Source organism: Oncorhynchus gorbuscha, linkage group LG24 (genome assembly GCF_021184085.1).
Source record: "Oncorhynchus gorbuscha isolate QuinsamMale2020 ecotype Even-year linkage group LG24, OgorEven_v1.0, whole genome shotgun sequence".
Taxonomy (NCBI): domain Eukaryota; kingdom Metazoa; phylum Chordata; class Actinopteri; order Salmoniformes; family Salmonidae; genus Oncorhynchus; species Oncorhynchus gorbuscha.
Window position 1 is genome coordinate 130,327 of NC_060196.1, and position 25,666 is coordinate 155,992.

The 25,666-nt window shown below is 47.3% G+C and overlaps 1 protein-coding gene across 2 annotated transcripts; it reads right to left on the reverse strand.

Annotated features, from left to right (window-relative positions):
• Window positions 1-25,666, reverse strand: LOC124012705. Of its 2 annotated transcripts, none has more exons than XM_046326597.1 (17): window positions 25,580-25,666; window positions 23,866-24,032; window positions 21,875-23,768; window positions 21,582-21,755; window positions 21,331-21,504; window positions 20,900-21,163; window positions 16,802-16,848; window positions 16,133-16,682; window positions 14,954-15,621; window positions 14,430-14,467; window positions 10,486-10,550; window positions 10,141-10,355; window positions 9,696-9,952; window positions 9,410-9,538; window positions 2,059-2,185; window positions 1,952-1,981; window positions 1-461 (listed from the first exon to the last, which is right to left on the reverse strand). In XM_046326597.1, exons 1-17 carry the CDS (start codon window positions 25,648-25,650, stop codon window positions 127-129), a joined length of 5,205 nt encoding a protein of 1,734 aa, XP_046182553.1. In that variant the 5' UTR covers window positions 25,651-25,666; the 3' UTR covers window positions 1-126. The 2 variants fall into 2 exon arrangements, with proteins under 2 accessions (XP_046182553.1, XP_046182552.1); XM_046326596.1 differs by having other exon boundaries at window positions 21,839-23,768.

The following is a 25,666-nucleotide window of genomic DNA, read 5'->3' on the forward strand; positions in this document are numbered from 1 at the left end:
CTACCATTAGGTTGATACCCCAACACTGTTACTATCCATTCTACCATTAGGTTGGTACCCCAACACTGTTACTATCCATTCTACCATTAGGTTGGTACCCCAACACTGTTACTATCCATTCTACCATTAGGTTGGTACCCCAACACTGTTGATCTGAAGCTGTGAACAAAGACAGGGGTCCAGTTCCCCAAATAAGTTGATCATCCTGCAACTTGACTCAGTTCCTTTTCTCAACACCATGTCGATGATGTCACGTGCCTTCTCTGCCCTCTCAGCGATCACCTTCACTGACTCCATTTCCTCCTGGTTGATGACTGTGTGTTGCAGGAGTCTGTCCAGCAGACCATCCAGGACAGGTCCTGATACTCGTTTCACAAACTCTGTCCGTACAGAACGCAGCTGCTGCTCTGCAGAACCAGTCAGACTGATCTCAGCCGGACCTCCTGCCCCCAACACAGCACCTAAGAGAGTCAGGTTACAAAATAATTACATTTGTACATTTACATTTCAGTCATTTAGAAGCAGACTCCTAAAATAAAAGTATTGAGAAAACATTCTGTTTTACAATAACAACCTGAACATATCACATATTCACATTTAGGGACGGGTTCACAGACATAGACAAACAGACTGGGGCATCTACATCAAGTCCTGGAGGAGATGTCATTGGGTCATTCAGAACCAGGCTAATCTACATCAAGTCCTGGAGGAGATGTCATTGAGAACCAGGCTAATCTACATCAAGTCCTGGAGATGTCATTCAGAACCAGGTTAATCTACATCAAGTCCTGGAGGAGATGTCATTGGGGCATTCAGAACCAGGCTAATCTACATCAAGTCCTGGAGGAGATGTCATTGGGGCATTCAGAACCAGGCTAATCTACATCAAGTCCTGGAGATGTCATTCAGAACCAGGTTAATCTACATCAAGTCCTGGAGGAGATGTCATTGGGGCATTCAGAACCAGGCTAATCTACATCAAGTCCTGGAGATGTCATTCAGAACCAGGTTAATCTACATCAAGTCCTGGAGGAGATGTCATTGGGGCATTCAGAACCAGGTTAATCTACATCAAGTCCTGGAGGAGATGTCATTGGGGCATTCAGAACCAGGTTAATCTACATCAAGTCCTGGAGATGTCATTGGGTCATTCAGAACCAGGTAAATCTACATCAAGTCCTGGAGGAGATGTCATTGGAACCAGGCTAATCTACATCAAGTCCTGGAGATGTCATTCAGAACCAGGCTAATCTACATCAAGTCCTGGAGATGTCATTCAGAACCAGGTTAATCTACATCATGTCCTGGAGGAGATGTCATTGGAACCAGGCTAATCTACATCCAGTCCTGGAGGAGATGTCATTGGGGCATTCAGAACCAGGCTAATCTACATCAAGTCCTGGAGGAGATGTCATTGGGGCATTCAGAACCAGGCTAATCTACATCAAGTCCTGGAGGAGATGTCATTGGGGCATTCAGAACCAGGTTAATCTACATCAAGTCCTGGAGGAGATGTCATTGGGTCATTCAGAACCAGGTTAATCTACATCCAGTCCTGGAGGAGATGTCATTGGGACATTCAGAACCAGGCTAATCTACATCAAGTCCTGGAATAGATGCCATTGGGACATTCAGAACCAGGTTAATCTACATCAAGTCCTGGAGATGTCATTCAGAACCAGGTTAATCTACATCAAGTCCTGGAGGAGATGTCATTGGGGCATTCAGAACCAGGCTAATCTACATCAAGTCCTGGAGGAGATGTCATTGGGTCATTCAGAACCAGGCTAATCTACATCAAGTCCTGGAGGAGATGTCATTGGGGCATTCCTGGAGGAGATGTCATTGTTCTTGAAGACAGTCTTTTATGATCAGGACTAGTCCGGGTCCTACAGTAAACCATGTTGACTGAACCTCAAGTCATTGGTTTGTATCTCTCATGTTTACTTACGAGTTGAATGGGTTTCAGTGATGAATTCATCTGAAAGAAACATACATTGGTTATATCACTCTAAATAGCATCTGTCAGAGAAAGTTATGATTGACATATTCTCCTACATTTTTGTAGAGTTTCTTTCCATACTATCCTCTCATCGTCACCGATTAACTCCATCTCAATCCCTCTAATTTCCATATCCACCTTGAAAAAGCTTGGTGTGGTGACTCTATGTATGAGATGAATCCTCTGGGTGGGGGGGAGAAAGAGAGGTTAAACATAAACATAGTTAAACATTTATTAAAAACACAACACCAAATCTTCCGCCACAGTAACTAAACACAACAGCCTCTAAATAACCCATATACTCAAACAGATCAATGTTAACCATTTTGTAACAGGCAAACTCAACCCTCAGTCTGGCTGCCAACATCCCCTCCAGCATTCCCACCGCGTCCACAGACCCCTGTCCAGGCAAACTCAACCCTCATTCTGGCTGCCAACATCCCCTCCAGCATTCCCACCGCGTCCACAGTCCCCTGTCCAGGCAAACTCAACCCTCATTCTGGCTGCCAACATCCCCTCCAGCATTCCCACCGCGTCCACAGTCCCCTGTCCAGGCAAACTCAACCCTCATTCTGGCTGCCAACATCCCCTCCAGCATTCCCACCGCGTCCACAGTCCCCTGTCCAGGCAAACTCAACCCTCATTCTGGCTGCCAACATCCCCTCCAGCATTCCCACCGCGTCCACAGTCCCCTGTCCAGGCAAACTCAACCCTCAGTCTGGCTGCCAACATCCCCTCCAGCATTCCCACCGCGTCCACAGTCCCCTGTCCAGGCAAACTCAACCCTCATTCTGGCTGCCAACATCCCCTCCAGCATTCCCACCGCGTCCACAGACCCCTGTCCAGGCAAACTCAACCCTCATTCTGGCTGCCAACATCCCCTCCAGCATTCCCACCGCGTCCACAGACCCCTGTCCAGGCAAACTCAACCCTCATTCTGGCTGCCAACATCCCCTCCAGCATTCCCACCGCGTCCACAGACCCCTGTCCAGGCAAACTCAACCCTCATTCTGGCTGCCAACATCCCCTCCAGCATTCCCACCGCGTCCACAGACCCCTGTCCAGGCAAACTCAACCCTCATTCTGGCTGCCAACATCCCCTCCAGCATTCCCACCGCGTCCACAGTCCCCTGTCCAGGCAAACTCAACCCTCATTCTGGCTGCCAACATCCCCTCCAGCATTCCCACCGCGTCCACAGTCCCCTGTCCAGGCAAACTCAACCCTCAGTCTGGCTGCCAACATCCCCTCCAGCATTCCCACCGCGTCCACAGTCCCCTGTCCAGGCAAACTCAACCCTCATTCTGGCTGCCAACATCCCCTCCAGCATTCCCACCGCGTCCACAGTCCCCTGTCCAGGCAAACTCAACCCTCATTCTGGCTGCCAACATCCCCTCCAGCATTCCCACCGCGTCCACAGACCCCTGTCCAGGCAAACTCAACCCTCATTCTGGCTGCCAACATCCCTCCAGCATTCCCACCGCGTCCACAGTCCCCTGTCCAGGCAAACTCAACCCTCATTCTGGCTGCCAACATCCCCTCCAGCATTCCCACCGCGTCCACAGTCCCCTGTCCAGGCAAACTCAACCCTCATTCTGGCTGCCAACATCCCCTCCAGCATTCCCACCGCGTCCACAGTCCCCTGTCCAGGCAAACTCAACCCTCATTCTGGCTGCCAACATCCCCTCCAGCATTCCCACCGCGTCCACAGTCCCCTGTCCAGGCAAACTCAACCCTCATTCTGGCTGCCAACATCCCCTCCAGCATTCCCACCGCGTCCACAGTCCCCTGTCCAGGCAAACTCAACCCTCATTCTGGCTGCCAACATCCCCTCCAGCATTCCCACCGCGTCCACAGTCCCCTGTCCAGGCAAACTCAACCCTCATTCTGGCTGCCAACATCCCCTCCAGCATTCCCACCGCGTCCACAGTCCCCTGTCCAGGCAAACTCAACCCTCATTCTGGCTGCCAACATCCCCTCCAGCATTCCCACCGCGTCCACAGTCCCCTGTCCAGGCAAACTCAACCCTCATTCTGGCTGCCAACATCCCCTCCAGCATTCCCACCGCGTCCACAGACCCCTGTCCAGGCAAACTCAACCCTCATTCTGGCTGCCAACATCCCCTCCAGCATTCCCACCGCGTCCACAGACCCCTGTCCAGGCAAACTCAACCCTCATTCTGGCTGCCAACATCCCCTCCAGCATTCCCACCGCGTCCACAGTCCCCTGTCCAGGCAAACTCAACCCTCATTCTGGCTGCCAACATCCCCTCCAGCATTCCCACCGCGTCCACAGTCCCCTGTCCAGGCAAACTCAACCCTCATTCTGGCTGCCAACATCCCCTCCAGCATTCCCACCGCGTCCACAGTCCCCTGTCCAGGCAAACTCAAGTCCCCTCATTCTGGCTGCCAACATCCCCTCCAGCATTCCCACCGCGTCCACAGTCCCCTCCAGCAAACTCAACCCTCATTCTGGCTGCCAACATCCCCTCCAGCATTCCCACCGCGTCCACAGTCCCCTGTCCAGGCAAACTCAACCCTCATTCTGGCTGCCAACATCCCCTCCAGCATTCCCACCGCGTCCACAGTCCCCTGTCCAGGCAAACTCAACCCTCATTCTGGCTGCCAACATCCCCTCCAGCATTCCCACCGCGTCCACAGTCCCCTGTCCAGGCAAACTCAACCCTCATTCTGGCTGCCAACATCCCCTCCAGCATTCCCACCGCGTCCACAGTCCCCTGTCCAGGCAAACTCAACCCTCATTCTGGCTGCCAACATCCCCTCCAGCATTCCCACCGCGTCCACAGTCCCCTGTCCAGGCAAACTCAACCCTCATTCTTTCATGTCTATCAAATTGCTAATTTAGCTGCCCCCCCTGACACAAAGTTAAGTAAGAGAACTACACCCCTTCTACTAAACCTGTACTTTGTCCCAAATATAAACATTTGCGAAGAGAAAACCTCTCCCAGAGCTGAGAACCAACCAGTGATCAGGTCAATCATCTCGACCAACCTAGGACACTGTAAGAACAGATGTGCCAGAGTTTCAGACTCAGCACAGTATGGACACCCCTCCCCAACATGGTGAAAACTGTCCAAGCCTGTATAACAGACTCATAGAATGGAGTCAGACCAGACAAATCACCCCCCTCTAGCTTTAAGAGGAAAGGGTGCTCGTCTAAGCCAAACAGCCTGCTCTCCTCATCAATGTGTCGGCTGTATCCACCCAGCTAGAACCGTCACAGTACAACAGTCTCCAGAAAGCCATGATCCAAGAAGAGATGTCCACCAGGCCTTGTGTAACAGTTTAGACTTTACGCCCATCCCCTCGCCCCAACCTGGGCGCGAACCAGGGACGCTGTGCACACATCAACAGTCACCCTCGAAGCATCTTTACCCATTGCTCCACAAAAGCCATGGCCCTTGCAGAGCAAGGGGAACCACTACTTCAAGGTCTCAGAGCAAGTGATGTCACCGATTGAAATGCTATTAGCGCGCACCACCACTAACTAGCTACCCATTTCACATCGGTTACACTCACCCCCCTTTTGACCTCTTCCTTTTCCGCAGCAACCAGTGATCCGGGTCACGGCACCAATGTAAGTTTAACATTAGACAATATATCAGTCATGAAATTGGGCATCCCTGCCTGATGCCCCTTTGGATGGGGATGGGGCAGCTCAAACCACACCCCACCTTCACCATACATGAGGCCCCAGCATACAGTAAACTCATCCAAGACAAAAAAAACATCTCCAAACCCAAAGGCTTTCATTGTTTTAAACCAGTACTTGTGGTCCACACGGTCAAAAGCCTTCTCCTGATCCAAAGGAAGTAAACCCACATTCACATCAGACAGTTTACAAATGTCTAAAACATCTCTTATCAGAAACAATAGACTTGATGTCCTGTTCAAGGGCCCAGATAGTCTCTTTAACATCAATACCAGACAGAGCAGTATTGACAAGACACACGTATTTGGGCCTTCCCAACCTCCCACCATTGTTTCAAGGATTCACATTAAAATACCAATATGGTGATGACCTTCATGGACATGACAAGTGAATATCAACAGTAACAATATGGTGATCAGAAAAATCCACAGGAGTAAGGTCACCTTCCAACCCTACTACAGTAGAGCTCAGATACATACAACCTGTCTAACCTTGCTGCACTGAGACCACCTTCATTAACTACTACAGTAGAGCTCAGATACATACAACCTGTCTAACCTTGCTGCACCGACACCTCCTTCATTAACTACTACAGTAGAGCTCAGATACATACAACCTGTCTAACCTTGCTGCACTGAGACCACCTTCATTAACTACTACAGTAGAGCTCAGATACATACAACCTGTCTAACCTTGCTGCACCGACACCTCCTTCATTAACTACTACAGTAGAGCTCAGATACATACAACCTGTTTAACCTTGCTGCACCAAGACCACCTTCATTAACTACTACAGTAGAGCTCAGATACATACAACCTGTCTAAAGCCTGTTGGAGACACCAGTTCCCATTTGGGAACGGGCCCCCACCCCCCCAGCTGGAATGTGGCGCAGGGAACGCAAGAAATATTCCTAAAAATATTTAACCTCCACACATTAACAAGTAAAATAGCTCAAATGAAAGATAAACAAGTTGTTTATCTACCCAGCAAGTCAGATTTCTAAAATGTTTTACGGCGACAACATAGCACATATTTATGTCAAACCACCACCGCAGACATAGCTCATTAGCATAGCCAAGTAGGAAAAAATATGCAATCAACAAACGCAGGATTAAAAAAAATCATTTCACTAACCTTTTGAAATATTCATCAGATGACAGTAATATAACATGTTACACAGTACATTCATTTTTTTTTCAATAATATGCTATATATATCCATAAATCTCTGTTTACAATGAAGCATCGTTCAAAAAATGCTACTAAAATGTCAGGAGAAATTAAATAGCTCCGGCAGATAACGTTAGCTAACAAGGAATACACATCATAAACTTTGACTAAATATGCATGTTTTACATATGTATAGGAAGATACACTTATTCTAAATGCAATCGCTGTATTACATTTATTTTTAACGTTACAGTTTGCGTTTACTAGGCTATAATAGGGAGTTGGCGCTCCCACATTAGCATAATGACTCCTCTATCTTGGAGTCGACAGAAACCCAAAATTAACACATAAATATTCCCTTACCTTTGCTGTTCTTCCATCAAAAGACCTGGAAGGAATTATACTTACCAAAAACAGCCTTTAGTTTTCAAGTCTGCGTCTTTCGGTTCTCAAAATAGCCTAATTTCGGTCAAAATGTAGGCAAAATTCAAGTGGATGCGCACCAAAACATCGAAATTATATATTATATGTCGAGCAAACTTGTCAAACTATGTTCATAATTAAGCTTTAACATGTTATAAAGGTGTACAGCAATTGTGAGGATGAAGCGAAACACACACATCTTGTAATTGATCCTGAAGAAAAGAGAGAAAAAGTGCAGAGCGCGCATAGAGGTGCACTTTTTTTTGGCGTGACCGAGACCTTTCGGCACGCTCAAGATCTCGTAAGCGCGCGATTCACACAATGAGAAGCCCCATAGAAAGCAGGCTTCGCGCTGAACACGTAGGAACTGCTCTCAGAGCGGTAGCCTTTAGGGAAGTGCGTTTAAGATGACGTCAAAGTTGGGGCAACTTTTTCCATGACGAGAGATTTTGGGAGAATGCATGCCCTGACACTTCTGCTTTACATAGAGACAAAATTTAAACGGTTTTAGAAGCTTTAGAGTGTTTTCTATTCGATAATATTTTTTATATGCATATATTAGCAACTTTTGACAAAAATGTATCCTGTTTTAAATGGGTACCCAATTCCTCCAGAAGGGGCAGTAAAACAGGGGTATCCTTATGAGGCTAACCTTGCTGCACCGACACCACCTTCATTAACTACTACAGTAGAGCTCAGATACATACAACCTGTCTAACCTTGCTGCACCGACACCATCTTCATTAAATACTACAGTAGAGCTCAGATACATACAACCTGTCTAACCCGGCTGCACCGACACCACCTTCATTAACTACTACAGTAGAGCTCAGATACATACAACCTGTCTAACCTTGCTGCACCGACACCACCTTCATTAACTACTACAGTAGAACTCAGATACATACAACCTGTCTAACCCGGCTGCACCGACACCTCCTTCATTAACTACTACAGTAGAGCTCAGATACATACAACCTGTCTAACCTTGCTGCACCGACACCACCTTCATTCATTTTTAACCATGTGTACTGACTAACTTTTGCATTCTTTACACTCCACACATCAGAAAGCTCAAACTCAGTTAGTAGACCAGACAGGCGAGTGGCTGACTGCAGGTGAGGTTCTTCAGCAGTTTGATCAACAATAAAATCCAGTGTGCCGTTCCAGTCCCCCCCCCCCTCCCTAAAACCATACACCCCTCTTGGTCACACTGTCTTAAGGTTTCCTTTATTTGATCAACTACAGCAATAGGCTCTGTACCCTCATTAGGAGCAGAAACATTACAAAAAAACATTGACCAATAAAACCCAACCCTTGACAATCTCTAGATACCAGTCACCCTTAAGCCTGAGGAAAACAAAATTGCCGTCCCAGCACTGAAAGTAGTACCATGACTGAGTATATCAAATCAAATGTATTTATAAAGCCCTTCGTACATCAGCTGATATCCCAAACTGCTGAACAGAAACCCAGCCTAAAACCCCAAACAGCAGAACATGTGTAAAAGCTGCCCCTCCCACCATATTCCCAAGTCCACCTCATTAGTCTCATCATGTATCTCCTGTTGAAAAACTACATGAAGCCTTTTCTGTTTTATTACTTCTAATACCCAAGCCAATTTAACAGATTTCCCCAAAGTCTGGTCCAGAAACCCATTTACCTAGATGTCCACTGAGTCACCACCAACTGCTATCATATCAGAAATGTCCATATCCTTCTCCTGATCCTCCTCAACTGAGGCCACAGACACGTGACTCCCCTCTGCCACATCCCTCTCAACACTCCCCACTAGTACCGGGCATCTCCTCCACTGCCATCCCCATCTCCAGTGACATCCCCATGTGGGTCGCCATCCCAACCAAAACAATTCAACAAGAAATACAATATATCAATATATACAATATAATATATGTTCGACCACTGAAAACAACCTGAATCAGCGGCAAAAAGGAAAACCACCCAGAAAAGTAAACAAGAAAGAAACCACAGGCGATCTAACACCAGACAACACTCACACTCGCTCATACAATACCCAGCATGCACCAAACACTGCCAGCATGAACAGAGACAGAGACAGAGAGAGAGAGAGAGATATGTGACTTAGATGTCAGATTCACGTTCTTAGTCTACTAAAACTGTACCGGTGGATTGATGGAGGTAGAACAGGGAATGTTCAGTCTGAAGGAACTCTTCAGTTTGAAGGACCGCTCTGGTCTTGTGATGGGAATCCTTTTAGACCCTTGAAACTTTGATTCCTGTTGTTCCACAGCCTGCGAAACGAGGCACGAAATACACAGCCAGTCAATGTATAGTCTGATTCAAACATTATTCAGAAAACTAGCAACACACTTATCTTCATTTAATGAGTGTCAACATAACTAACCAGGGGTGCAGTTTAAGGTCATCTCTATAATAATGGTACCTCACCTGTATCTGGCCGGGGTCACTGGGAAACAGGTATAGGCGTTGAATTAGTTTTTCCTTTATCACTGTCAGATAAAGCATCAGCTCACAGTGGACATCTACGTTCCAAGACAGTAATCTCAGTATAACAGAGATAGCTGAGAACTTGGGATGGAGAATCTTAGCATGGAATCTGGTGACCTCATGCACTTCCTCTAAAGACACTCCATGTTCCTCTACATGAAGAATCTTCATCTCATTCCTCAGGGAAGGGTTGGTCCCTGAACAACACCATAAAAAGGAGACAGAACGACAAATATTGTATTATTCATCCAACTAAAACACAAAGAATATGAGGTACCAGATCACAGTAAACTCAAACTCCCAGAATAGTTCATTCATTAATTCAGGAAGTGAAACTCAGTTACATGGAAATGTCTTTCTGAATACTATTTCTATATGGTTTTACCTAAACAGACACAGTGTGGCAGATGAACTTCCTCCAGTTCACCTAACTCCATAGTGATGTCCAGCAATGGACCACCTTGTGTGTACTGCATGTCTTTCATAAGTTGAGTGTAGGGTTCCCAGTTCCTGAAGTGATACTTCAGAATGACATCTCTCTCACACAGCCAGCGGAGCCCAGACACTGTGCACTCATAACTCCCTTTGGGTGTCCTGTGTCTGAGGGCAACAACAAGATGGTAGAGAAGGTCAATGGTCAAATGGAGAGGTTGGATTAGAAGACTATTCCCAAAGGTAATGCGGAAATACACTAGCAGGTGGAATGAAATGTTAAAAGTAGTTATTTTACCTGAACATTGTCCCTCCCTGGACAGTGGAAGTCAAGGGTTCAATCTGAAGCCAGTGCGTGGAGTCCTGAACAAGGACAAGCATGTCAGTAATACATATGGGGCCTGATTCCTGGACACAGATTGAGTCTAGTGCTGGACTGAAACGCATGCTCAATGGAAGTTTCTATAGAAAGTTCTTTAAGGTCCAGGACTAGACTTAATCTGTGTCTGGGAAACTGGCCCATTAACGAAAGTAACAAATCTAAATGTCACAACTTCCGCCGAAGTTGGCTCTCCTGCCTCTCCTGCCGATTTGGCTATCGCCTTCAGTAAAAAGAAGGCGACCCAATTACCACCTCATCGTCGAGAGGACTGTGTGATAAACCTTCTGGAGAACGCTGCACTTCCTAGGAGTCACGTGTATCCATTGTCCCAGGAGGAGACGGTAGCGATGGAAACATGAAATATGTTGCTGAATCGCTGGGACAGGGGTACATTCGGCCCTCCGCATCACCCGTCTCCTCAAGCTTCTTTTTTTGTGAAGAAGAAGGATGGAGGTCTGCGTCCGTGCATTGATTATAGAGGTCTAAATTCCATCACAGTGGGGTATAGTTACCCACTACCTCTCATCGCTACGGCGGTGGAATCATTTCACGGGGCGCGCTTTTTCACAAAACTGGACCTGAGGAGCGCGTATAATCTGGTGCGTATCCAGGGAGGAGATGAGTGGAAAACCACATTTAGTACTACATCTGGTCATTATGAGTACCGCGTCATGCCATACGGGTTGAAGAATGCTCCAGCAGTCTTCCAATCCTTCGTAGATGAGATTCTCAGTGACCTGCTCGGGCAGGGAGTGGTAGTGTACATCGATGACATCTTGATCTATTCTGCCACACGCGCGGCGCATGTGTCTCTGGTGCGTAAGGTACTTGGGCGACTGCTGGAGCATGACCTGTATTGCAAGGCGGAGAAATGTGAGTTTTTCAAACAGTCCGTTTCCTTCCTGGGGTATCGTATTTCCCCCTCCGGGGTGGTGATGGAGGATGACCGCGTTACAGCCGTGCGTAATTGGCCGACTCCGACCACGGTGAAAGAGGTGCAGCGGTTTTGGGGTTTGCCAATTACTACCGGAGGTTTATCCGGGGTTTTGGTCAGGTGGCTGCTCCCATCACCTCACTGCTGAAGGGAGGACCGGTGCGCTTGCGCTGGTCAGCAGAGGCGGGCAGAGCCTTCAGTCGTTTGAAGGAGCTGTTCACCAATGCGCCCGTGTTGGCACATCCGGACCCCTCTTTAGCGTTCATAGTGGAGGTGGATGCGTCCGAGGCTGGGGTCGGAGCCGTGCTGTCCCAACGCTCGGGCGTGCCACCCAAGCTTCGCCCGTGTGCTTTCTTTTCGAGCAAGCTCAGCCCAGCGGAGCGAAATTATGATGTGGGGGACCGGGAGTTGTTAGCTGTAGTCAAGGCTCTGAAGGTGTGGAGACATTGGCTTCAGGGGGCTAAACACCCTTTTCTCATCTGGACTGACCATCGTAATCTCGAGTATATCCAGGCAGCGAAGAGACTAAATCCACGTCAGGCTAGATGGGCCATGTTTTTTACCAGGTTCCGGTTTACCCTCTCATACCGGCCAGGCTCCCAAAACACCAAAGCCGACACGCTGTCCCGCCTCTATGATACCGAGGAGTGGTCCGTTGAGCCAACTCCCATCATTTCACCGTCATGTCTCATGGCACCGGTGGTATGGGAGGTGGACGCGGAGATAGAGGAGGCCTCACGGTCAGAGCCGGCCCCCCCTAACTGTCCAGTGGGGACTCAGTACGTGCCGAGGGGGGTCTGGGACAAGCTGATCCGGTGGGCTCATACTCTCCCCTCCTCGGGTCACCCTGGCATCGAGAGGACAGTGCGGAGTCTGAGAGGGAGATACTGGTGGCCCACGCTGGCTAAAGACGTGAGATTTTATGTCTCCTCCTGCTCAGTGTGTGCTCAGAGCAAGGCTCCTCGGCACCTGCCTAGAGGGAAATTACAACCCCTCCCCGTTCCACAACGGCCGTGGACACACATATCGGTGGACTTTCTTACCGACCTTCCCCCGGTCACAGGGAAGTACTACGATCCTGGTCGTTGTGGATCGGTTTTCTAAGTCCTGTCGTCTCATCCCGTTGCCCGGTCTCCCTACGGCCCTGCAGACTGCGGAGGCCTTGTTTACCCATGTCTTCCGGCACTATGGGGTGCCTGAGGACATAGTTTCTGATCGGGGTCCCCAATTCACATCCAGAGTATGGAGGGCGTTTATGGAGAGACTGGGGGTCTCAGTCAGCTTAACCTCAGGTTTTCACCCCGAGAGTAATAGGCAGGTGGAGCGCATAAACCAGGATGTGGGAAGGTTTCTGCGGTCCTATTGCCGGGACCGGCCTGGTGGGTGGGCAAGGTATGTTCCCTGGGCTGAACTAGCTCAGAACTCCCTACGCCACACCTCAACTAACTTGTCCCCTTTTGAGTGTGTGTTAGGTTACCAGCCGGTCCTGGCCCCATGGCATCAGAGCCAGACCGAGGCTCCTGCGGTGGAGGAATGGGTACAGTGCTCAAAGGACACCTGGAAAGCCATTTAGGACTCACTACGGTTAGCGGGAGAACGGCAGAAGAGGAGCGCTGATCAGCACCGCAGTGAGGACCCCGTGTTTGCACCGGGGGACAGGGTCTGGCTCTCGACCCGAAACCTGTCCCTCCGCCTGCCCTGTCGGAAGCTGGGGCCGCAGTGTGTGGGGCCGTTCAAAGTCCTGAGGAGAATAAACGAGGTGTGTTACAGGTTACAACTTCCTAGGTATTACCGTATTAACACCTCGTTTCATGTGTCTCTCCTCAGGCAGGTGGTGGCTGGTCCCCTGCAAGAAGGTGAGGTGCCTGAGGTCCCTCCGTCCCCTCTGGACATCGAGGGGTCCCCGGCGTACACAGTTCGGGGCATTCTGGATTCGAGACGCCGGGTGGGGGGCCTACAGTACCTCGTGGAATGGGATGGGTATGGTCCGGAGGAGAGATGCTGGGTTCCGGTGAGAGACATTTTGGACCCTTCTCTCCTGAGAGATTTCCACCGCCTCCACCCGGATCGCCCAGCACCTCGTCCTCCGGGTCGTCCTCGAGAACGGTGGCGGTGCGCTACGGGGGCCGCGAGTGAGGGGGGAGGGGTACTGTCACAAGTTGGCTCTCCTGCCTGTTCGGGCGGTGCTCGTCACCGTCCTACTAGCCGCAACCGATCCCTTTTTCGTTTGTCTATTGGTTTTGTCTTATTAGTTTCACCTGTGTGTATTTTAGTTTAATTAACGTCCTTATATGTAATAGGTTGTCCCGCCCTTGTTTTGTGCGGGATTGTTTTTGTATTCCTGTCATTTGGTGTAGTACTTGTGTTTTATTCTCCGGTCTATTTTGACCCTGTGTGTTGGGTTGACCGTGTTTTTTGTGCGCTGGAGAATAAACTGTTGAATCACTGAAACCTCTCTCTCTCTGCGCCTGATTCCACCCACCTTGATAAAACGTGACACTGTAACTAATGTATTTAATCAATGTTACATGGAATGCTGGTGATTTATCAATTAAACTGTCTAATGACAAAATATGACAACAGCTAAAATCCTGCATGACTTCAAGCAGAACACAGGACTGTCTATATCCCAGTATGAATGGTTGGTCAGTACACACCTGGCTTTGAGACTGTGTTTATATTACTAAAGCAGAACACAGGACTGTCTATATCCCAGTATGAATGGTTGGTCAGTACACACCTGGCTTTGAGACTGTGTTTATATTACTAAAGCAGAACACAGGACTGTCTATATCCCAGTATGAACGGTTGGTCAGTACACACCTGGTTTTGAGACTGTGCCTGACTGCCTGACGTAGAATGCAGGTATGTAAAAGTGCTAAAGCATATATTACAATATTACAATATTATTGACATTATGACTTACCTCAACATGTTCACAAGTCTTACAGGTCTGAGGAATCCCTGAAGTCAAAAGTAGTTATTTAAAATGGACAATCTCATGTAATAATGAATCAATAATTATTAAATAGACTTGTAATAAAATGAATAAAACTAAGCAACAGTCTCAGAATGTACACTCATTAGCAGACCATAATCTGACATTAGTGTTATATTAATGAATGTTTGTAGAAGCAGGAAACAATATCCGTTCTGGTCCATGTTTTTGTAGATGTTGGGGTCTGATTTCTGCTAGATCCTAGGATGTTCTCTTCACTCTCTAACAGAGTGTCAGCCAAGAAGTTTAGCATCGTGTTACAACGCTCTTAGTTGTTGCGGAAATCGGCCCACAATGCTGTTTACTTTGTGCATCTACTTCATATCGCTGATAACCTTTAACCTCTACCTTTAAGTTTGTTTTGACCAAATAGTCCATGATTGTGTTCCTTGCCTGGGAATCAAGTGTAATGATTGCTTTCATTTTAAAACAATTAAATTAAGTTTACTCACATTTCTCAGGTCCAGGCTTGATACAACTTTCCCCACCATGGTCTCTGGTGTCCTCAGGTCCAGGCTTGATACAACACTCTCCACCATGGTCTCTGGTGTCCTCAGGTCCAGGCTTGATACAACACTCTCCACCATGGTCTCTGGTGTCCTCAGGTCCAGGCTTGATCCAACTCTCTCCACCATGGTCTCTGGTGTCCTCAGGTCCAGGTTTGATCCAAAACTCTCCACCATGGTCTCTGGTGTTCTCAGGTCCAGGCTTGGTCCAACTCTCTCCACCATGGTCTCTGGTGTCCTCAGGTCCAGGCTTGATACAACACTCTCCACCATGGTCTCTGGTGTTCTCAGGTCCAGGCTTGATCCAACTCTCTCCACCATGGTCTCTGGTGTCCTCAGGTCCAGGCTTGGTCCAACTCTCTCCACAATGGTCTCTGGTGTTCTCAGGTCCAGGCTTGGTCCAACTCTCTCCACCATGGTCTCTGGTGTTCTCAGGTCCAGGCTTGGTCCAACTCTTTCCACGATGGTCTCTGGTGTTCTCAGGTCCAGGCTTGGTCCAACTCTCTCCACCATGGTCTCTGGTGTTCTCAGGTCCAGGCTTGGTCCAACTCTCTCCACCATGGTCTCTGGTGTTCTCAGGTCCAGGCTTGGTCCAACTCTCTCCACCATGGTTTCTGGTGTTGGTAAAGCAGAAGGATAGACTGATTCAACTAAATATATTATATTTAGTTATATTATTATTTTATTATTTTACTAGGCAAGTCAATAAGATAAGAACAATAAGAAAAATATCTCATTTAAAATGGCGGCCTACAACAGCCAGATCCTTCACTACCCCAGACCCTCCCCTACCCCAGACCCTCCCCTACCCCAGAACCTCCCTACCCCAGACCCTCCCCTACCCCAGACCCTCCCCTACCCCAGACCCTCCCCTACCCCAGACCCTCCCCTACCCCAGACCCTCCCCTACCCCAGAACCCCGCCTACCCCAGAACCCCCCTAGAGATGAAGTCACAAGGTATCAACCTCCACACACATACGTCCCCCTCATAAAACACTGAGCTTGTGCCATATCTAACTGTCTGTAGGTCCAACAGAACACATTAAAACACACCACTACTACTAATGTAATTGTAGAAATGATTCCAGAGGAAACAAATGTTGAAACATTGCTATTTGACTCACCTCTGAATGTGTTGGTCATCTATCTGACACAGGGTCACTGAGGAGGAGGAGTAAACCCCAAATCCAGGATAGAGGGGTTCAGTGAATGTGGTGTGTTCTGTGTGAAGGTGTGTCAGTGTACCAGAGGAGGACACACTATAGAAGGACAAAGTACCAGCTGACCAGTCCAGATATACTCCAACTCTGTGAGAATAATGACCAGAGATGGATCTGCTGACTCCAGCATGGATAAATTCATAAGCACTATCATAGCAGTATAAACACCAGGACTTCCTATTGAGTCCAATCCAACTGTCATCCTCCCGTCCCTTCCTCTTCATTCCTTTGTACACCACACCAATGTCAGCCATGTCACCATCCCTCTCCACCTCCCAGTAATAACGACCTCCAGAAATGACTTCACTGCAGACAACTTGGCAATGACAATCAAATCTGTCTGGATGGTCTTCATAATGCTGCTTCTCCACCACCCGTGTCACCTTCCTGTTCCCCTCAGACAGTGTCAGGTGTGGGTTTACTGTATTTGGGTCCAGGGTGAGATGACAGGCATCTGTAGACAAAAGGAGAGTTTAATCAAACCACATCTTTACATAAAATGTTGTTTTGTCAGAACAGAACAAGTATTGATTAGTTACTATGTTACTATGGTTCTCAATTGAAGAGACTTACATTTCCTCAGCCCTGATTTCAGCCTGCACTCTCCACCATGATCCACACTGTAGGAGAAACAGGTTATATACAAGTACTTCCGGCGCCGACAGAGATGGCGGCCTCGCTTCGCGTTCCTAGAAAACTATGCAGTTTTTAGTTTTTTTTACGTGTTATTTCTTACATTAGTACCCCAAGTCATCTTAGGTTTCATTACATACAGTCGAGAAGAACTACTGAATATAAGATCAGCGTCAACTCACCATCAGTACGACCAAGAATATGTTTTCCGCGATGCGGATCCTGTGTTCTGCCAACGGAATTGATTCCATGCAGCGGCCCCCCAAAAAAACGATTTCGTAAAAGAGGGAAACGTAGCGGTCTTCTGGTCAGACTCCGGACACGGGCACATCGCGCACCACTCCCTAGCATTCTTCTTGCCAATGTCCAGTCTCTTGACAACAAGGTTGATGAAATCTGAGCAAGGGTAGCATTCCAGAGGGACATCAGAGACTGCAACGTTCTCTGCTTCACGGAAACATGGCTCACTGGGAAGAAGCTACCCGGGGCGGTGCAGCCAACGGGTTTCTCCGCGCATCGCACCGACAGAAACAAACATCTTTCTGGTAAGAAGAGTGGCGGGGGCGTATGCCTCATGACTAACGAGACATGGTGTGATGAAAGAAACATACAGGAACTCAAATCCTTCTGTTCACCTGATTTAGAATTCCTCACAATCAAATGTAGACCGCATTATCTACCAAGAGAATTCTCTTCGATTATAATCACAGCCGTATATATCCCCCCCCCAAGCAGACACATCGATGGCCCTGAACGAACTTTATTTAACTCTTTGAAAACTGGAAACCATTTATCCGGAGGCTGCATTCATTGTAGCTGGGGATTTTAACAAAGCTAATCTGAAAACAAGACTCCCTAAATTTTATCAGCATATCGATTGCGCAACCAGGGGTGGTAAAACCTTGGATCATTGTTACTCTAACTTCCGCGACGCATATAAGGCCCTGCCCCGCCCCCCCTTTCGGAAAAGCTGACCACGACTCCATTTTGTTAATCCCTGCCTACAGACAGAAACTTAAACAAGAGGCTCCCACGCTGAGGTCTGTCCAACGCTGGTCCGACCAAGCTGACTCCACACACCAAGACTGCTTCCATCACGTGGACTGGGACATGTTTCGTATTGCGTCAGATAAAAATATTGCCGAATACGCTGATTCGGTGTGCGAGTTCATTAGAACGTGCGTTGAAGATGTCGTTCCCATAGCAACGATAAAAACATTCCCTAAACAGAAACCGTGGATTGATGGCAGCATTCGCGTGAAACTGAAAGCGCGAACCACTGCTTTTAATCAGGGCAAGGTGTCTGGCAACATGACCGAATACAAACAATGCAGCTATTCCCTCCGCAAGGCTATTAAACAAGCTAAGCGTCAGTACAGAGACAAAGTAGAATCTCAATTCAACGGCTCAGACACAAGAGGCATGTGGCAGGGTCTACAGTCAATCACGGACTACAAGAAGAAACCCAGCCCAGTCACGGACCAGGATGTCTTGCTCCCAGGCAGACTAAATAACTTTTTTGCCCGCTTTGAGGACAATACAGTGCCACTGACACGGCCTGCAACGAAAACATGCGGTCTCTCCTTCACTGCAGCCGAGGTGAGTAAGACATTTAAACGTGTTAACCCTCACAAGACTGCAGGCCCAGACGGCATCCACAGCCGCGCCCTCAGAGCATGCGCAGACCAGCTGGCCGGTGTGTTTATGGACATATTCAATCAATCCCTATACCAGTCTGCTGTTCCCACATGCTTCAAGAGGGCCACCATTGTTCCTGTTCCCAAGAAAGCTAAGGTAACTGAGCTAAACGACTACCGCCCCGTAGCACTCACTTCCGTCATCATGAAGTGCTTTGAGAGACGAGTCAAGGACCATATCACCTCCACCCTACCTGACACCCTAGACCCACTCCAATTTGCTTACCGCCCAAATAGGTCCACAGACGATGCAATCTCAACCACACTGCACACTGCCCTAACCCACCTGAACAAGAGGAATACCTATGTGAGAATGCTGTTCATCGACTACAGCTCGGCATTCAACACCATAGTACCCTCCAAGCTCGTCATCAAGCTCGAAACCCTGGGTCTCGACCCCGCCCTGTGCAACTGGGTACTGGACTTCCTGACGGGCCGCCCCCAGGTGGTGAGGGTAGGCAACAACATCTCCTCCCCGCTGATCCTCAACACAGGGCCCCCACAAGGGTGCATTCTGAGCCCTCTCCTGTACTCCCTGTTCACCCACGACTGCGTGGCCACGCACGCCTCCAACTCAATCATCAAGTTTGCGAACGACACAACAGTGGTAGGCGTGATTACCAACAACGACGAGACGGCCTACAGGGAGGAGGTGAGGGCCCTCGGAGTGTGGTGTCAGGAAAATAACCTCACACTCAACGTCAACAAAACTAAGGAGATGATTGTGGACTTCAGGAAACAGCAGAGGGAACACCCCCCTATCCACATCGATGGAACAGTAGTGGAGAGGGTAGCAAGTTTTAAGTTCCTCGGCATACACATCACAGACAAACTGAATTGGTCCACTCACACTGACAGCGTCGTGAAGAAGGCGCAGCAGCGCCTCTTCAACCTCAGGAGGCTGAAGAAATTCGGCTTGTCACCAAAAGCACTCACAAACTTCTACAGATGCACAATCGAGAGCATCCTGGCGGGCTGTATCACCGCCTGGTACGGCAACTGCTCCGCCCTCAACCGTAAGGCTCTCCAGAGGGTAGTGAGGTCTGCACAATGCATCACCGGGGGCAAACTACCTGCCCTCCAGGACACCTACACCACCCGATGTTACAGGAAGGCCATAAAGATCATCAAGGACATCAACCACCCGAACCACTGCCTGTTCACCCCGCTATCATCCAGAAGGCGAGGTCAGTACAGGTGCATCAAAGCTGGGACCGAGAGACTGAAAAACAGCTTCTATCTCAAGGCCATCAGACTGTTAAACAGCCACCACTAACATTGAGTGGCTGCTGCCAACACACTGTCATTGACACTGACCCAACTCCAGCCACTTTAATAATGGGAATTGATGGGAAATTATGTAAATATATCACTAGCCACTTTAAACAATGCTACCTTATATAATGTTACTTACCCTACATTATTCATCTCATATGCATACGTATATACTGTACTCTATATCATTGACTGCATCCTTATGTAATACATGTATCACTAGCCACTTTAACTATGCCACTTTGTTTACTTTGTGTACATACTCATCTCATATGTATATACTGTACTCGATACCATCTACTGTATGCTGCCCTGTACCATCACTCATTCATATATCCTTATGTACATATTTTTTATCCCCTTACCCTGTGTATAAGACAGTAGTTTTGGAATTGTTCGTTAGATTACTTGTTGGTTATCACTGCATTGTCGGAACTAGAAGCACAAGCATTTCGCTACACTCGCATTAACATCTGCTAACCATGTGTATGTGACAAATTAAATTGGATTTGATTTGATTTGATTTTGACTGACAAAGACCTAATAAAGCAGTCAACATTTAAAACATATTGCTTAGTTCTGGTGCACTATCCCAGTTCATTACTATCCTACCTACTGCATACAGAACAGAGTAATATTCATTACTAGAGACATACAGGTATTCTATCCTACCAACTGCATACAGAACGGAGTACAATTCATTACTAGAGACATACAGGTATTCTATCCTACCTACTGCATACAGAACGGAGTACAATTCATTACTAGAGACATACAGGTAATCAACCCTACCTACTGCGTACAGAACAGAGTACAATTCATTACTAGAGACATATAGGTATTCTATCCTACCTACTGCATATAGAACAGAGTACAATTCCAACAGGATATCAGAGATGCAGAAGAAGAGTATTCATGTGGTGATGATGTATGCTGTGTTGGAGTGCTCAGCCTGCTGAGTAAACTTCCCCTTAATTCTACCATCATGTCCTCATGTTACTGACCCTACTACACTACATATGACACAACCGCTGCTCTCACTATCAGGACATCTATTCTGACTTACTTCAGTTTATATGTGGGATCTACCAGAGCAGCTGAAAGCAGTCTCCCTGCAGAGTCTCCTGGGTGATTGTAGCTCAGGTCCAGCTCTTTCAGGTGGGAGGGGTTTGACCTCAGAGCTGAAGACAGAGCAGCTGAAAGCAGTCCCCCTGCAGAGTCTCCTGGGTGATTGTAGCTCAGGTCCAGCTCTTTCAGGTGGGAGGGGTTTGACCTCAGAGCTGAAGACAGAGCAGCACAGCCCTCCTCTGTGACCAGACAGCCAGACAGCCTACAGAGAGACACAACAGCTGTCTAGGTTGATGTGCTGGTGTCAATCATCTTGTAGGACACCCATAAATTTGTCCATGACACAAACAATGTGATAAAAAAATAAGATTTTCTGATCATTTGTTTTAATAAGCTCATTACCGACCTGACTGAAACAGCTGTACTTACCCCAGTGTGTGTAGTTTACAGTCTGGATCCTCCAGTCCAGCAGACAGCAGTGTAACTCCTGAGTCCTGCAGGTCATTGTCTCTCAGCTCCAGTTGTTTCAGTTGTGAGCTGGGTGAACTCAGGACTGAGGCCAGATCAGAACAGCAACCCTCTGTTAGACCACACTGACCGAGACTGGAGGGCAGAAGAACACAAGATTAACACGTATAAAACATCCACAAAATATCTCATACTGAAGATATTTAACTCACACTAGTGTCTGTATGTTGCAGAGTGGACTGGTTAGTCCAACACAGAGCAGCTCCACTCCTCTGTCTCCCAGGTCATTGTAGCTGAGGTCCAGTTCTCTCAGGGGGAAGTTTGGTGTCTGCAGAGCTGAGGTCAGAGTCTCACAGGATTTATATGTGAGCTTACAGTGATCCAGTCTGGAGAGAGGAGATCATCTGTTAGATATACAAATCCTTCATTATAATGATACTCTAAACATCAACTCAATAACAGAACTTACAGTGCTCGCTTGCAGGTTTTCACTACTGGCAGCAACCTCTGATAACCTTCCTCTGATGTGTTGTATGTCTTCAGGTCAAACTCCTCCAGCACCTCCTCTGACATCAGTAACAGGTAGGCCAGGGCTGAACATTGGTCAGGTTCTAGCTCTGTTTCTGAAAGAGTTCCTGAACGCAGGGAGGTCTGCATGTCTTCAACTAGAGAGTTGGCACCAAGTTCATTCAGACAGTGGAACAAGTTGATGATCCTTTCTGGTGAGGATTCCTGGTTGATGTTGTCTGTAAGGTACCTGACTGTTCTCTCAACTGTTTCCTCATTGGTCTGTGTGGTACATCCTGTCTGTGTCAGAAGGCCTCGTAACAGATTCTGATTGGACGCAAGTGAGAGACCCAGAAGGAAGCAGAGGAACAGGTCCAGGTGTCCAATCTCACTCTTCAAGGCCTGGTCCACTGCTCTCCTGTGTAAGTCAGACAACTGGATTGACTCCTCTTCACCATTGTCATCCTTTTTGTCTTCATCGGAATCATCATCATCGGAATCATTATCATCGATTGACGTCAACTTGTCAGGCTTCAACTTGCATGACCAGAATTTGAATCGGCTGTTTTCATAATAATCTTGACCCTTAGTGACTGCTTTGGGGTAGAAAACATTTTCCTTCTTGCCCAGACATGATTCTAAAGCATGCACTGCTGCTAGAAACTCCTGAATGCTCAGATGCACAAAGCTGTAGACCTTCTCTTGGTACAGCCCAGATTCCTCTTTAAAGATCTCTGTACACAATGCTGAGTACTCTGATGCCTCTGTGACATCAAGGCCACACTCTCTCAGGTCCTCCTCATAGGAGATCAGGTTGCCCTTCTGCAGCTGTTGGAAAGCCAGCTTGGCCAGTTTCAGGATCATCTCTTTGTCTGACTGAGACAGTTCCTTTGGGTTTGTCTCTGTGGCTTTGTTGTACTTCCTGTTCTTCATAATGATTTGGATCATGAAGTGTGAGTACATCTGGGTCAGAGTTTTGGGGACTTCATCCTTCTCTGCCTCTTTCAGCATCATCTCAAGGACAGTGGCTGATATCCAACAGAACACTGGCATGTGGCACATGATGTGGAGGCTCCTTGATGTCTTCATGTGTTTGATGATTTCATTGGCCAGATTCTGATCTGTGATTTTCTTCCTGAAATACTCCTCCTTCTGTGGATCATTGAACCCTCGTACCTCTGTCACCTGGTCAACACACTCAGGAGGGATCTGATTGGCTGCTGCAGGCCGTGAGGTTATCCAGAGGAGAGCAGAGGGAAGCAGATTCCCCTTGATGAGGTTTATCAGCAGCACGTCCACTGAGGTTGGCTTCGTGACATCACAGCACTTCTCATTGTTTGTGAAGTCTAGAGGAAGACGACACTCATCCAGACCATCAAAAATGAAAACTGTGTTGGTTTCACCATCTTCAATGCTGTCAATTTCTTTCAGCTCTGGGAAGTAGTGGGAAAGAAGTTGCATCAGACTGTATTGGTCCTTTTTCAGGTTTAGATCACGGAAAGGAAGAGGAAACATGAAATGAACGTCCTGATTTGCTTTTCCCTCTGCCCAATCAAGGATGAACTTCTGCACAGAGACTGTTTTTCCAATGCCTGCGATTCCTTTGGTCAGCACAGTTCTGATAGGTTTGTCTTGTCCAGGTAAAGGCTTGAAGATGTCGTTGCATTTGATTGATGTCTCTTGTGTGGTTCGTTTCTTGGATACGATCTCTATCTGTCTAACCTCATGTTCATTATTGAGCCCTCCACTTCCACCCTCTGTGATGTAGAGGTCTGTGTAGATGTCCTTGAACAAACTTTGATTTCCATGGTGTCCATTTCCTTCAGATATGTGTTGATACTTGTGTTTCAGTTTAGCCTTAATGGCTTGTTGGACTGTCAGCAGAGTTTGACCTGTAGAAAAACAATGAGAGTTGGGACTCATCAGTTTGTGTGTTGTATAAGGGCCTTTGTAGCGTTCTTTGTAATATTATATGAAACACAGTCTTACTTCTTCTGTCCAGAAGGTTGTGTGTGATCTTTAATGCATCCTCACTGTCCAAACTCTCCACTTCCTTATTGTCATCTGGTAATGGTTCCTGGCTGAAAGTAGGTGGCTGATCACTCTTCATTGATAGCAGGCTGGTTGTAGGTGACTCTGCTCTGGGCTTCTGGACACTGAACAAAACAGGGAGAGAGAACACCTCATCAATATCACATCAAATCCTCATCTACTTCATTTTAATAACTGTATATTGGAACTTCTAGAAGTCCTGATGTTTCTTATAAAGCTACAGTCTGCAATTGGTAAATCCATTTTTGGCCTTTTAAATGAATGATGTACAGTCATGGCCAAACGTTTTGAGAATTAATATTAATTTTCACAAAGTCTGCTGCCTCAGTTTGTATGTTGGCAATTTGCATATACTCCAGAATGTTATGAAGAGTGATCAGATGATTTTCAAAGCCCCTCTTTGCCATGCAAATTAATTGAATCCCCAAAAACATTTCCACTGCATTTCAGCACTGCCGCAAAAGGACCAGCTGACATCATGTCAGTGATTCTCTTCTTAACACAGGTGTGAGTGTTGATGAAGATAAGGCTGTAGATCACTCTGTCATGCTGATTGAGTTCGAATAGACTGGAAGCTTCAAAAGGAGGGTTGTGCTTGGAATCATTGTTCTTCCTCTGTCAACCATGGTTACCTGCAAGGAAACACGTACAGAGTTTGCTCAGGAATGGCAGCAGGCAGGTGTGAGTGCATCTGCACGCACAGTGAGGTGAAGACTTTTGGAGGATGGCCTGGTGTCAAGAAGGGCAGCAAAGAAGCCACTGCAAAAAGTACAGGGATTGGACTGCTGAGGGCTGGGGTAAAGTCATTTTCTCTGATGAATCCCCTTTCCGATTGTTTGGGCATCCAGAAAAAGCTTGTCCGGAGAAGACAAGGTGAGCGCTACCATCAGTTCTGTGTCATGCCAACAGTAAAGCATCCTGAGACCATTCATGTGTGGGGTTGCTTCTCAGCCAAAGGAGTGGGCTCATTCACAATTTTGCCTAAGAACACAGCCATGAATAAAGAATGGTACCAACACATTCTCTGAGAGCAACTTCTCCCAACCATCCAGAAACAGTTTGGTGACGAACCATGCCTTTTCCAGCATGATGGAGCACCTTACCATAAGGCAAAAGTGATAACTACGTGGCTCGGGGAAAAAAAAAGATCAATATTTTGGGTCCATGGCCAGGAAACTCCCCAGACCTTAATCCCATTGAGAACTTCTGGTCAATCCTCAACAGGTGGGTGGACAAACAAAAACCCACTAATTCTGACAAACTCCAAGCATTGATTATCCAAGAATAGGCTGCCATCAGTCAGGATGTGGTCCAGAAGTTAATTGACAACATGCCAGGGTGGAATACAGAGGTCTTGAAAAAGAGGGGTCAACACTGCAAATATTGACTCTTTGCATCAACTTCATGTAATTGTCAATAAAAGCCTTTGACACTTTTGAAATGCTTGTAATTATACTTCAGTATTCCATAGTAACATCTGACAAAAATATCTAAAGACACTGAGGCAGCAGACTTTGTGAAACTAATATTTGTGTCATTCTCAAAACTTTTAGCTACGACGGTAGACCTACATTTGATATAATTTGGGAACACTTTTCCCTTTAGTTTTATGTCTTTAAGAGAACTGTGTATTTTACATTTAATCTCTTACCACTTTGAACTGGTGTCTTGAGTCATTTTAGAGTCAGTGGTCCTGTCCTCTCTCTCCCCAAAGAGACTCATTTTAGAGGCAGTGGTC

Bases quoted from the DNA above. Each gene is read 5' to 3' on its own strand.
- LOC124012705 (XM_046326596.1), bottom strand. From the start codon at position 25,650: ATGAGTCTCTTTGGGGAGAGAGAGGACAGGACCACTGACTCTAAAATG. The intron at 16,849-20,899 runs GTAAGTCAGAAT...TTTCTCCTACAG, and splicing joins GATCCCACATATAAACTGAA to TGTGGATCATGGTGGAGAGT. The intron at 16,683-16,801 runs GTAAGTCTCTTC...TTTTGTCTACAG, and splicing joins GAAATCAGGGCTGAGGAAAT to ATGCCTGTCATCTCACCCTG.